Genomic DNA, 13,635 nt, shown 5'->3' with positions numbered 1-13,635 from the left:
TGTGTATGAGTTTGTTCTCTTCTAAGAATGTCGATATTCTTCTGTTTAACACTGATGTAAATAATTTGCCCAGGCAGCTAGATATCGATATTCCACGATAGTTGTTCACTTCGTCCTTTCTACCCGATTTAAAAATGGGAACAATATAACTTTTCGACCATTCTTTGGGGAAGTTTCCTTCTGACAGAATCTGATTGAATAATTTAACTAACGGTGCCACTAAGGTTGATTTCCCTGCTTTAATCATTTCATTAGTTATCATGTCTTCTCCACTTGCTTTTTTATTTTTTAACAGGTGTATAACATTATTTATTTCTAATTCCGTTATTGGGTCATCTAGGAGACTCGGATTTGCCTCAGCTTTCCGCAACGTATCTAATTTGCATAATATATCTTTTTCAAAGGCAAGGTCGAAGGCTTGACGTTGTTGTCTGGATTTATCATGGAGGGCTTTAAAATGTTCCACCCATGTGTCACTTGGAATATCTTCTTGGGGTGTGGTATTGTCTTTTTTTAGTTTTTTAAGTAAGTTCCAGAACGCAGTGGGGTTGTTTTCTTGCAGATTTGCTAATTGTTCTAGACAACTATTTTCATGTTCTCTTTTGCGCATTCGGATAAGTTTATTATACTCCTTTTTCTTTTTAAAATAGCTACCTCTCAGAAACGGATTTTTTGGGTTTTGTATTAGAAGGTATCTCAAGTTTTTTAGTTCATTCCTGAAGTCGTAGCAACTTTTATCGAACCATTTCTTGTTCGCTTTTGGCCTACTTGTCCTTTTAGTACATTTCATTTGTAGCGATGCTTTCGCAGCCGAGTCTAATATGTCTTGAATGTTTTGAACGTTATTATCGATGTTTAAATTGGTTTCATGGTTGTCGGATAAAAAATTCTCTATCTTCTTAGAGATAGGTGAACTGTTTAAAGCTTTAAGGAATTTTTCTCTGGAGTCTGGACCCCAGATGAACCGTTTCGGTATATGCTGTAGTTTACTTTTTTGTGATGTTGTGTTTTTAACTGACCAGGTGTCCGCGCTGATATTCAGAGAAATCATACAGTGGTCAGATACATCGGTCAGGGTGTGAACTTTGAAAGTATTGATCATGTGGAGAAGGGAACTGTTAGTGATGGCGTAGTCAACTGTACTACAGCCTTTCGGTTGGTAACACGTGTATTTGCCGTTCAGATCACCTAGAATTCGACCGTTAAGAATGCGGAGGTCAGATTGGATACAAAGGTCGCTTAGGATTTTACCAAAGGCATTTGGATGGCTTTTATCGGCAAAGTTTCGTGGGATATTTACATGAGAAATTGCATCTACATTTAGATCAAACTCTGTGTCAATGTGGTCTTCATTAGCAAAGTCTAATAAGGAGCCTAGTCTGCAGTTAAAATCTCCTCCCAGGATGACGTAGCCTCTGGAGGAAAAGTGTACTATATCTCGCTCTAAGATGTCAAAAATACTATCATCTGTTCTTTTATGTATGGCGGAGTACACTGGGCTTATGTAAACACTACAGATAAATATGTCTTTTGGCAAACCAAACAGATCTTTTGAAATTCTAACCCATAGTAAGTCTGGACATTCGGAAGTACCATTTTCTCGTTTGACAAACCTTGCCAGTTTGCTTTTGAAATAGAATAATATTCCTCCGGAATTTCGTCGAGCTCTTCTATGTTTGGGTCTTATTGAAGAGAAATGTTGAAAATTTGAGATGTCAACTTCCGAAGCTTCTGTACACCAAGTTTCAATTAGAGAGAAGAAGTCTAAACTATCTAATTTATTCCTAACACTATTGTCCTCAAGTTTCTTCCCTAACCCATGTATGTTCCAAAATCCGATGTTCACTGACATGAGATTAGGATTGTAAATACTGGTAGTACTTTGTCCCTACCTTTACGACAATATTGGTATGTTTAAAAAAAAAAAAAATGGATCTATTTCTAAAATAACTAATATCTAACTTATCTTATTGTCATATTACAAGTATTTCTATTCCCTACTATCAACGTGTTATCCTAATTAATAATATTAATAATAGTTGACATATAATTATACATGTAACATGTTTTACTTATTTTTGCATGACATCACATATGATTTCCTTTTATTACATGTTCTTTCGTCATCATTAGATCTGGAATGTTTCATTCTTCGTACTAACATTAAATCTGCACATTAAGTGAGAGAATTTGGAAATAATACTGTAACAACGTTTGAATTCCGTCCAAAACATATGTAACGTTAAATCAAGGAGGTTAAATACAAGTATATTGCTTATCTATGCTATCTTTGCCATAAATCTCACATTTTACCCACATATAAGCCAAAGTTTATTACTGTTTATGGTTCCATCTTTAAAGACCCCAAATATCCAATTATTATCAATTATTACAGACATCTATTTGTTACATGAATGGGTTATTTACAGCTAGGGAGGGAAGAAGTAACAAACGCCCCTCAGATACTGAATATTCCTTGTGCGTATGCTTGGTTTTGGCCCGAACTACTGGTCACATACATTGTGCTAGTGTCGTACGGTGGAAAACTGAGGGCATTCTTAACGTCGTTGTACATGTGTCCTGCCAAATCACGCTGCCTTCTTACGTGAAAGGCTGCAAAATATGATTACCGGAAGTTGTTTTTGGTAAAAGGATCTGTTACAGTCTGATTTAAAGTCCGGGAAGGCATCAAAATCGCACGACGACGTGCGACGCATGTGTGAAAGACACCAAGTTACTGGTAAAACAGCTGGGTATTATTAAAAAATCTCCTTAATCTGACTTGATGAACCAGACTTCGTTGTGCCTGTTTATCGGTTTGAAAGGGCTGTTGTAGCCGGCTGTGTAGTAGTGGTCTTTGTGATACTTCAGCCCAGCGTCATCCAGGCTTTTCGCAAGGGTCTCGGCTTGCTTGGTCCAGTCTTCGTCTTTAGCGTACCCACTGAAAGTCCTGGGAATAAGATAGAAAAGACTAATTTTAAGACCACAATCGTCTGTAAACGATTCCACCAGGAGAAAACATCGTATCAATTATTCTAGCACTGACTGAGAGTTAAGGATAAAAAACCTCTTGCAATGTGGGCACAACATTTCACAAATTTCACTTTCGGGCATAGCGTAAAATTCATTTATTCTTTGACATATCCAACGTGCAAAAGCAAATTGTACTCGTACTTTTGTGATGACTACAGTGCAATTAAGTTGAAAAAAGTATGGAAATGCAATTTAAAACAAATTAACCCGTCCCATACCTAACATAAGCAGTCATTTCTGGAAGTGAGTTGTTAAAAACGTCTGGGTCGGAAGGCTTGGGCGTGCCCTCAGCCTGGTCGGCGTAAGGCGCGTAGAAAGAGACGGTGAAGTCAGTCTTACAGAACGGCCCGTCTCCTGGTTCTACCTTCGTAATCACGGGCACTGTCATCGGGATCTTCACATCTATGGAAAGAACAATAGAAAGTTGAGAGAAGGTTATCATGAATAAAAAGTATCGGTACATGTATGAACCACAAATGATTAGACATTTACGTTCGTCCCATTGTAGTTTTGTTACCATTGCATGTCGTATATACATTTTACAAGGCCATACATGCTGGGGACGTTTCTACGACTATATTCGTTTTAAACCTCCAAGCTAGCAAGCGACCGTTAAGGGCCTGGTCAGATACGTCGTAGGATCGTCGTACGATATCACAATCTGAGGGAATCGCCATCTCAGTGGGATAGTCGTGCATGTGTCCTGCAAACCCCAGCTGTCTAGTTACGGAAAAGGCTGTTTTACCGGACGGTTGGTTCTGTCACAGCTTACTCAAAATTCTAAGTCATCACAATCGTAGGAAGACCTGTGAATGTGACGAGGCCGTAACGAAAACTCACTTTTCTCGTTATGCCCGGAGATGTACTTGAAGAGTCTTCTGAAGCCTGTGCTAGACGCCGAGCGGCGCTCTATGTCGGGAATAGTAGTACTGGTCCACCTGGCTGCCTCGTACAGGCGTTCTTCGTAATCCTGAGTATAGGAGAACACAGGAATTTCTTTTTATCAATCTCTCCTACAGTGCCTATGTTCCCAATAATAAATGCTATGGAATGTCATACATTTTATTCATTTACAAACTTTTTTGTTTAGTCTTAAAAATATTGTGACTGGTAGGAAATATTTCTTCCGTGTCAAGATTAAGAGTCAAACATATGGGGAAATGGGGAAACAAAAGGGGGACAAAAAACATCACATCATTCTGGTGAATTTCTTACGTACAGCTGTAGATGTGACGACTTTGTAGTTGGGGCAGTCCAGCTTGCCGAATATTGTCTTGAACAATCCCGACATCGTGAGGCGTTTTCAGTGAAGGAAGGGGGGGGGGATATCTGTATAAACACTTAACTTCTTTGCAGACATGATCAGTGATCACATAAACCATTACATACGCACTCATTATTCTGACCAAAGAGGTTAATATTAACTCCATGTTCTAACGAATTAACCCGCCCCACCTGAGTATACAGATTTATCTAGCGCAGCGTGTACTACTTGTGACCTCTGACCGACCTGCTGACCCAGCGAGGAACGCAACGAATCTAACATTTCTGTGCTCCAAATTTTACTACTAAATAAATACAGAGAAAGCTCGGAGATAGTCCAAGCAACACATATTATATATAAGACATTGCAACTATCGTGCACAGTGTCTACTGTAATGTTGAAGAGACAAAAACGGCTGATTCGTATATTTGTGTAAAGTAGGTCATGCGTGTACATTTAGGTGTACAATGTATCTTGTGCAGCTTGTTTGAAAACACATCTGTGCAGACTAAAACCACGTAAACAACACGGTATGAAGCTTATATTTCCTTTTACTATTATCAAGGAGCTTCAACAATAACGTCCTTGCTATTATGCACTCTGAAGAGACTTACCTATTTCTTGACCGATCCGTTTGCCTGTTTCAGTAGAAGTGACTCTTGTATAACACTTACGTAACTTGGAGCTCTGCATACACCTTGCGTGACGTAGTGACAGCAGCCAAACGTAGCTGACAAACATTTGTTACTAAATTTCTCTCCCCCAATTCTTCTGTGACGTAAATCGGATAAGATAAACATAAGCGAAATCTAAATAGTACTACAAATCTAGACCTGAACATTTAGGTCTAGCTTTATTGGACTAGATGGCAGAGAATTGAGTCAAGCGTCCAGAGAGATATGTAATTAGCCCCATTCTTTAATATTTATGGCCGGGATGCAAATGTACTTACAATGTCTGCCGCCTTATCACAATGGGTTATTTATTATGAAACGTATTGCGTTCTCTGGTGTTTCTTCATCTTCTCCTCCTCCTCCTCCCCAGGGCATTTCGTTAAATGTATTAAATTTCTTCATTGTTTGGGGGGCAAATAACATGAAATTTGGCATGAAGGTATAAATGATTGATTATAATAACTAATTACTACGTACCCTCATTAAGGAATGTGTTTATTTACAAATAAGGAGGGAAGAAATTTAAGTTTCCTCAGATACTAGTACTAGTACTGAACATTCGCACAGTTACGGTCCGGTCACATAGAATGGAAAATCTGAGGGCTTTCTAAGTTGAGATAGACGTGCATATGTCCCGTAAAAATTCAGCTGCTTTGCTCCATAAATAACTGCAAAAAATTATTGCCGGCTACTGGTAAATGGTTCTGCCAGTCTGATTTAAAATTCGGGCATGGCATCAAAATCGTACGACGACCTACGATGCATGTGACTACGACGTCGGTGGAAGACATAAAGTTACACTAGTACAATCTCCTCAATCTGACTTGATGAACCAAACTTCGTTGTGCCTGTTTATCGGTTTGAAAGGGCTGTTGTAGCCGGCTGTGTAGTAGTGGTCTTTGTGATAGTTCTTCCCAGCGCTGTCGAGGCTTTTCGCCAGGGTCTCCGCTTGCTTCGTGAAGTCTTCATCGCTAGCAAACCCACCGAAATACCTGGGAATATAATAAAAATTGAGTGAGTCTTGTGGATAACTAAAGAAAGGAGATTTCAGGGTTTTCATGAATGCATCAGAGCTGTGGAGGTTGTTGTATGTATCAGGTACCGGTATTACACCACGTCCTGAATTCCTCCACATAATACCCACTTACTTACTCCCGCCCCGCGCGTACTGGGTCACTTCCCGGCTTCACAATCACAACTGTCACATTGACACAACTGTCACAATCATTTAAAACTCCCACGCAACCGTCGCTACTTGGACAGACACACAACCCAGGCACCAAACAACCTGTACCCCGAAGAAATTACAAGTACTATAAATTTTGTACTGATTAAAATACAATAAATCAAGTCGTTGGCAATGCATAGGAATGCACTAAAAGCAAAGTAACACGGCCCGTACCTAACATAAGCTGTCATTTCAGGCAGTGAGCTGTTAAAAACATCTGGGTCAGAGGGCTGGGGCGTACCCTCGGCCTGGTCAGCGTACGGCGCGAAGAACGACACGGTAAAGTCAGTTTTACAGAACGGCCCGTCTCCTGGTTCTACCTTCGTGAGCACTGGTACTGTCATCGGGATCTTCACCTCTGAAATGACAAACAAAATTTGTAAATTCTTGCTAGTAACAGGAAAAGGAAGGGCAAACAAGGAAGCACAATGAACTGACAAATTTTTGGTCACTCAGTAGTGGAAATAGGCTCTATAAACTCACAAAAACTGAAAAAAAACCCTCACTTTTCTCGTTATGCCCAGAAATGTAATTGAAAAGTCTTCTAAAGCCCGTGCTCCTTGCCGCCTTGTGCTCTATGTCAGGGATAGTCGTGCTGGTCCATCTGGCTCCCTCATACAGGCGCTCTTCGTAATCCTGAGTGGGACAAAACAGGGATATTTTTGACTGTTTTTTCTATAGTCAATCAGTCAATGTCTCATTTGCCCATGCTCTCAATCGCCATGAATGCCACACTACAACTGGGTTGTACTTGTCAAATATTAACAATTTGTTTATCCTTAACAAAACGTGATAGACTATGACTAAGTATGTCTTCCAAGAATTAAACATGAAAACGCGGTAGGGAGACAAAAGGAGGACAGAAAATATCACACCATTTTGGTTAATTTCTTACGTACAGCTGTAGACGTGACGACTTTGTAGTTGGGGCAGTCCAGCTTGCCGAATATTGTCTTGAACAATCCCGCCATCATGAAGCGTTTTCTGAAAGAAAGGGGGTCAAATATCTGAATAAATGATGAGAACTACTAGTATCAAAAATACTTAATTTTGTCATAGATATCATCATCAATGACTACACAAAGAATTAACCCGCACCACCTGAGCATGAGGATTTATCTGCCGCGCCGTGTACTACTTGTGACCTCTGACCCGCTGGCCCCTCCAGGAACGCACCGAATCAAACATTTCTGTGTTTCTACGTACTATTTTACTTCCAGACAACTGCATAAACGCGGAGAAAGCTCGGAAAGATTTCAAACAACACACAGGGCATTGCAAGTATCGTGCACAGTGTCTAATGTGACGTCGACGAGACAAAAACGGCTGCTTCTGTATATTTGTGTAAACTAGGTCATATGGATATCTTGTGCAGCTGGTTTGAACACATAATTTCATGCATGCAAACCACATAAACGACATGGTACAAAGCGTAGATTTTCTTTCACTATTCAGGCATAGAGGAGACTTACCTATTTCTTGACCGATCCGTTTGCCTGTTTCAGTAGAACTGACTCTTGTGTAACACTTGCGTAACTCACAGCTCTGCATACACTTGCGTAACGTAGTGATGGCAGCCAAACGCAACTAGCTGTGGGGTCGTGTGGCCTAGCGTCAGAGTGCGCGACTCGGAACCAAGAGTCCCGGGTTCGAGTCCTGCCATGCCACCGATCTTGTGCCCATGGGAAAGGCACTTAACACGACTTTCCTCACTTAGCTCAGGTGTAAATGAGTATTGTCCTGTCATGTATTTGTCCCCTGTGTTGGTGGCGGCATTAATATAAGTTGAAAAAACTTGAGTGTGTCGTCACCACGTCTGGTGATTACATGTTGGAATTAAAAAAAAACGCAACTGACAAATGCTCTCCCTATTGTAAGATAGATCCAGTCGAAATTTAAGTCCAGAGAGATAGTGCTATGTAATTAACTCCATCATTGCCATTATAATTATTTATTGTATAATTTTTGTATGCTAATGTTATTATTTGTATGTGATTGTTGTATTGTGCTGTGTAATACAGGGCCCCGTTGAAAAGCAGTGCCATCACTGAATTGGGTTACCCTGTATAAAAATGACGGAAAATAAAATAAAAATAAAATCTTGAATATTTATTATACAAATGTACTTTTAAAAATTATCTACCTTTGTCATCATATCAGGATTGTTTGTTCATGATATTTATGTTGTCTCTCTATGCTTTGGAAAAACACGTGTATTTGTCATCATCGGGCATAAACAGTGACATGACAATATTGTATTGTGCTTGTTATCATAAACATCGGAGATCATCAGAAAGTCAAAAGAGCAGTTGCATTCCCACCGACAAATAGCATAACCATAGCAACAGTGAGTAATTAATTGGTCGATCGCTGATGTCTACTCTAAATTGTGTGATTGTGCTTGTATAATCTCAGTACTTATCCCGGGTCTGACCTTTAGCCTGACATGTGCTAAATTACACGTGTTTGGCCCAGTTGTGAAGCCAAGCCGGGAACATAATCACCTGACCTCGACCCCTGGACAAGTAGTTCCGTCCAGAGCGTCAGTACCGCACCAGTGGGATAACGTGTCATTAGGCCATGTTGATTTGATTATATTATATGGATGACATCCTCCGGGAGCCCCAAAACTGATGCGAGCGTGCGAATAAAAAAAAGTTTTGCAAAATAAAAAAGTTGTTTTCATTATGAAATCTACGTGGTCATGAGGGTTGAACAAATGGGACAAAATATGGTTTGGCGAATAATCTAATCTTCAAGTTCATTTCCTTACAATTTCGTCTTTTTTCGTTTGATTTTGGCATTCTACGACATTGGTATAGTTTTTACTTATTTTTTGTAACTTACGGTATATTTTCGCTCATTTTGCAACTTTTTTGTACGATTTACAGTATGGTTGAAAAACTTTTTTTTTTTGGAAACGGCCAAAAATTCATGCGCGCGCGGATGTCATCCATATAATCAAATCAACATGTCATGGCCTTAGGAACGACCAAAAACAATCGGGAGGGGATTTGGAATTGAAGGGAGAATCATGGGCAGAATGGTAATATAAAATGTCTAGAAAACACGCGAAAAAAAGCAATGATTTGCATCAAGTTACTCTCCGAGCAGAGATTCAGGCTTCAGCTTTTTTGCGTGTTTTTAGTAGCCTAGCCTGGTTACCAAACCTATTATAGCTCCCGAGTCCTACTTCCTCTCAGCAGAGCATTTAGGACTCGGGAGCTATAATAGGTTTGGTAACCAGGCTATGTTTTTAGGTGTTTTCAACTGGATTTCTTCTTGTACTGGAATCTTTTTTTACACTACCAATGCAACTGGTAACTGTCTGACAAATATGCATATGGCTATACTGTCTGGAAAATTTGATATACTGTCTTTGCAGCCATCAAAAGATCTGCTTGCAGATTTCTGCATTAACCTGTCTATTTGAAAACGTTTACGCCCACGTCTATTTGCATAAAACGTGACACCACACACCGGACACGTTAGTTCCACAACAGCTTAAGAAGATAAACATTATTGTCCAATTTAGATAGATACTAGTAGTACTCGTGTCCCTTGTCACTTGATCTCACTTGGCCCGGCTCCATAGCCCGCATTTGTAGGCCAGACGGTCGACGTCGCTGAATTTCAAAATTGCATCGCCTGAAAATCTAATAACCACCAGACTGATAAATAACAGTGGTTTCAACAACTGTACAATTTAGTCAAATAGGGAGAATAATCCAATAATTGGCCAGGGGAGTTTGGTCACCGTAGAGTTCATATTAGAAATCCCTCCAATACGATGATTGTACAAGTTCATACCTATCCCGTACTAGCCACCCACTCGTGTATTATTAGTTAGGTTAGCCTTATGAAAGTTTAGTTAATATGTACTGCCATACTTTGTGCAGTGCACAATTGTTGTACAATAAAGTTTTCATTGCCCACGCACGCAACACTGTCCTTTGTGTAATAAAAAAAGACTAATATAATATGCTTATCAAACTTACATGGCCTAATTCATCTGGACAATTTTCAAATTTTGGCGAGACAGAAACATAATCTTTAAATCCTCGGGAATTCGCAATATGACTTATGATTCATATACCTTTATTATCTTACCGAAACAAGAAAATAGCTTATTGTAGAGAAGGCTTAGGTTCCGACCACGTTGGCGTGTGGAACTTGAAATATTATACAAAATAAACTGTGTAGGTGTAACTTTTTAATAATATTTGTATCATATTTGTTATCGTTTTGAAATTACATGGTCATAAATATTTCACAAACGTCTGATCCTTAAATCTGCCTTACCGTCCAATATTACATATTTAATCTTAAACTGTGAGAATTGCCCTTAAACTTGTTTCATTAGTCAGCATTGTACTGTAACGATAAAATTTTGAAATTTCAGTAAAGGTTCGAATTTCGAAATCTGACGAGACAAGGTGATGTCAGGAGGAAGGAAAGAAACATTTCTCTGTAAATTCATTGTGTTATTTAGCCTGTGTACACTTCAAGAAGCCCACAGTGGGCGAAACCGGTCGTGACAGCTGGCTTAATAAAAGTTCTAAACGGGAACTGCGCGGCTCCAGATGTCTTACTGAGGGACGACTGAGATGTGATAGATGTCGGCTAGCCTGAGGAATGAATCCCATCTACTTTACTACTTTATACTGAGAACTGCGCTAGCTTGTATTCATTAGTCAGCACTGTACCGTGACTACAGAACGTCGACATTTCAGCAAACGTTTGAATTCCCACCTCTCACCTTCTAAATCACCCACAAATATCCCACAGGAAAAGAACACGACGACATCAAGCCCTGAACTACTCATTGAAATCCTGCCCCTATCGGTTCAATGTTGACTGTCGTGACTTACAAGGAAATGAAAGCTCTCGTACCCTGCGCAAAATTGGTTTTGAAATCCGATTATTTCGCTTCTTTGCTATGATAAAGCCGGGTGCGACGGGACCTTGAGAAAACATGCATACCGAGTTTAGGCCACAGCAAGTAAATTTTATGGATGGCATTTCCTCCACAGACTCCAAATCTAATGCGATAGGGCGAAAAAAAACAACAAGGGGGGCAAAAAAACAAGATTCTTACATTTTCAAATTCTTACATCATAAATTGGTCAAACAAGAAATGATACATGTATTTTGCTAAATCAGAGCCTTGTCTTGTCTCCTCTCCTATTTATCTGCCATTTACATTCCGGTATGGCAACAAGACATATTTGCCTATTTTCGGCATGTTAACTACTGTCAGAGGGCAACAAAATTTCTTCTTTTTTTTCCAAAATCAAGCGAAAATCAATGCGCGCCCTGATGTCAATCATAACATTGCTGTGGCCTTCGGTATCATTGGGCACCGTTCCAACAGGGTCGCGATCTCTATGAATACGAAACACGGCTCGATAGTTTTAAAACCCTACTTCAGGGTGAGCTTTAGGATTAGTCTACGCGTACTGAAGATTGTTATCTTCCATCTTCTTTGGAAATATTTGTCAAGTTTAACGAAATGACAAGCCTAGGTCCAGGGGGAGAATTTGATCCCAAACTTGGCTCATTGCGGATGCTAAACATGTTAGCCGCGAGCGTCTCCCTGCTGATTTGATATATCATGGATTACCAATAGTTGACATTGGCAATGACTGAGAAGGCTGTACCGAGAATTATATAAGCGCATCGATGCCTTCATAGCAAGCGACGATTTGACAGCATACCCTAAGGCTTGTTTCTCTTCATCGTTTTCTGATTGCCACCTATATCTGGTGCCTCACGTTTCATATAAGACAAAAATCAGAAGTTTCAGACTTCTGAAAAGTCTTTTGAGTTTTCGTGACCTTCAAATTCAGAGTTCCCCGGCATGATGTAGTTTAATCGGGCATTACACTTCTTCCCGGAGGCGCGTGCTGGGCAACCTTCAGGGTGACCTCCCTGTCAATCAACTGTCAAAATTACCTCCCACCCACCAGCAACCTCGGGAATTGAGACAGACAGAAAAGCCACTCAAAATTATATTTCCGTTCCAGGAAGTAATCAGCCACCATTAAGCCTAACATGAAATAATCTGCTAATATTTCTACCGGATGCAGGCACCGGTTCGTGTCTGATCTTTAAAATTACTTCCTCGCAAAAGTTCTGACAGGAGATTACCACCAACTAGCGCCAGGTTTCCACGCATCTGTTGCTTTATGAGATCTGAAAAGGTATGAGTGAGTTTCACGATATCTATATATCCGGCGGCAATTGTAGAATTCAATTTCGTCATAGACTACGATGACCGAGCATCATTGGCATCATCATAATCCGGTGGGCGGGCGTTGGCATTAGCTAACATTGTTTGAATTGTGGGAAGGGCCTGGATGTTGCATCCAGATCCAGGTTTGAGAACTTCAATCAGTATTCTGGTTTCAAAAGGAATATTACATTTTGGGTAGGTTTCCATGGAACAGATACGGCTGTCACAGTCGATAGAACACGGACCTCTGAAGCGCGTCTGTAGTTCATTGCAACCGGTCAAAAGTCCTCGTCCCCAATCTAAAAGTCTAGTGGGGATAAATTCAATCGGGGCAGAGCCTTGAGCAGGTGGGGAGTACAGGGTAGGGTACAGCACTAGTGCCTGCCAGGATTCTAACCCAGAACCTTCAGATTTTAAGTCACCAATCCTAACCACCAGATGGCCTTGCCAGTTTAGCTTTGAATAATTCAACTGATACCACAAGATGCATAAAAATGTATTGTTAAGGCTGCGTGGTGTTCCGTGTGTGTTTGATGTATCTATCATCTGTATGCAAAGGTTTGGTGCACTTAAATGTGCGGAAATGCGTGCTCTTTAACGCTTTCCCTTTAAGTATAAAAATAAATCGATCTTACATTTTCAACGCTTGGCACGTCTTGTGGCTTATGTTAACGTCATTGTGTTTATGCGCCAATCGAATTGATTATTTTGCTCGTCCAAGCTCCCCGCTGAAAATTCAAGTCACAATCTATGCCACAATTACTTAGGCCACACTGACTTCATTTTATGGATGACATCCACGCGCGCATTGATTTTCGCCTGTTCTAAAGAAAAGTTCACGTCCCCCGAGGCTCTAGCCTGGCTCTAGGCCTGGGTAGTCCATGGTAGTTATAAATACGGAGCTGGGCACCCAGGCTACCGAAGCTCCACGACTCAAGAACTCAGTATTACGTACATACGTGCAATGCCGATTCATAAATTCCGCCAAAGGCCAGCATGTACCATACATACGTCGCTATGTACTGCCGCAAATTCACAATACCAGCTTTGTATACCTGTGGTTTAGTAGCATTTTTAATTTTGTCCGTAATTTTTTTTTTTTATTCGCCTGCGCGCACCAGTTTGGGGGTCTTCAGAGGATGTCATCCATAAAATCCACTCGGTGTCGCCTTACATAGCGACAAGAAAATTTAGTACACCC

The 13,635-nt window shown here is 40.3% G+C and overlaps 2 protein-coding genes across 2 annotated transcripts; both read right to left on the bottom strand.

Annotated features, from left to right (window-relative positions):
• Nucleotides 1-2,772: 2,772 nt before the first annotated feature.
• LOC109485004 (heme-binding protein 2-like) lies at nt 2,773-4,332 on the bottom strand. Its single transcript, XM_019788379.1, has 4 exons — nt 4,253-4,332; nt 3,874-4,003; nt 3,252-3,435; nt 2,773-2,950 (listed from the first exon to the last, which is right to left on the bottom strand). Exons 1-4 carry the CDS (start codon nt 4,322-4,324, stop codon nt 2,773-2,775), a joined length of 564 nt encoding a protein of 187 aa, XP_019643938.1. The 5' UTR covers nt 4,325-4,332.
• A 1,410-nt stretch (nt 4,333-5,742) lies between these two features.
• LOC109485007 (heme-binding protein 2-like) lies at nt 5,743-7,771 on the bottom strand. Its single transcript, XM_019788382.1, has 5 exons — nt 7,672-7,771; nt 7,099-7,183; nt 6,706-6,835; nt 6,374-6,557; nt 5,743-5,963 (listed from the first exon to the last, which is right to left on the bottom strand). The coding sequence occupies exons 2-5, from the start codon at nt 7,171-7,173 to the stop codon at nt 5,786-5,788; spliced, it is 567 nt and encodes a 188-aa protein (XP_019643941.1). The 5' UTR covers nt 7,174-7,183; nt 7,672-7,771; the 3' UTR covers nt 5,743-5,785.
• Nucleotides 7,772-13,635: the final 5,864 nt, after the last annotated feature.

Source organism: Branchiostoma belcheri, unplaced genomic scaffold (genome assembly GCF_001625305.1).
Source record: "Branchiostoma belcheri isolate BF01 breed outbred unplaced genomic scaffold, Haploidv18h27 scaffold72, whole genome shotgun sequence".
NCBI lineage: Eukaryota > Metazoa > Chordata > Leptocardii > Amphioxiformes > Branchiostomatidae > Branchiostoma > Branchiostoma belcheri.
Note: the sequence above shows the minus strand (reverse complement) of the source record. Positions and strands in the feature narration are given on the sequence as shown.

Excerpts from the sequence above, each read along its gene's own strand:
- LOC109485004 (XM_019788379.1), bottom strand. The coding sequence starts at position 4,324 with ATGTCGGGATTGTTCAAGACAATATTCGGCAAGCTGGACTGCCCCAAC. Across the intron at positions 4,004-4,252 it reads AAGTCGTCACATCTACAGCT|GATTACGAAGAACGCCTGTA; the intron begins GTACGTAAGAAA and ends TCCTATACTCAG. Across the intron at positions 3,436-3,873 it reads CTCCGGGCATAACGAGAAAA|ATGTGAAGATCCCGATGACA; the intron begins GTGAGTTTTCGT and ends TTCTTTCCATAG.
- LOC109485007 (XM_019788382.1), bottom strand. The coding sequence starts at position 7,173 with ATGATGGCGGGATTGTTCAAGACAATATTCGGCAAGCTGGACTGCCCC. Across the intron at positions 6,836-7,098 it reads AAGTCGTCACGTCTACAGCT|GATTACGAAGAGCGCCTGTA; the intron begins GTACGTAAGAAA and ends TGTCCCACTCAG. Across the intron at positions 5,964-6,373 it reads GAAATGACAGCTTATGTTAG|GTATTTCGGTGGGTTTGCTA; the intron begins GTACGGGCCGTG and ends TTATATTCCCAG.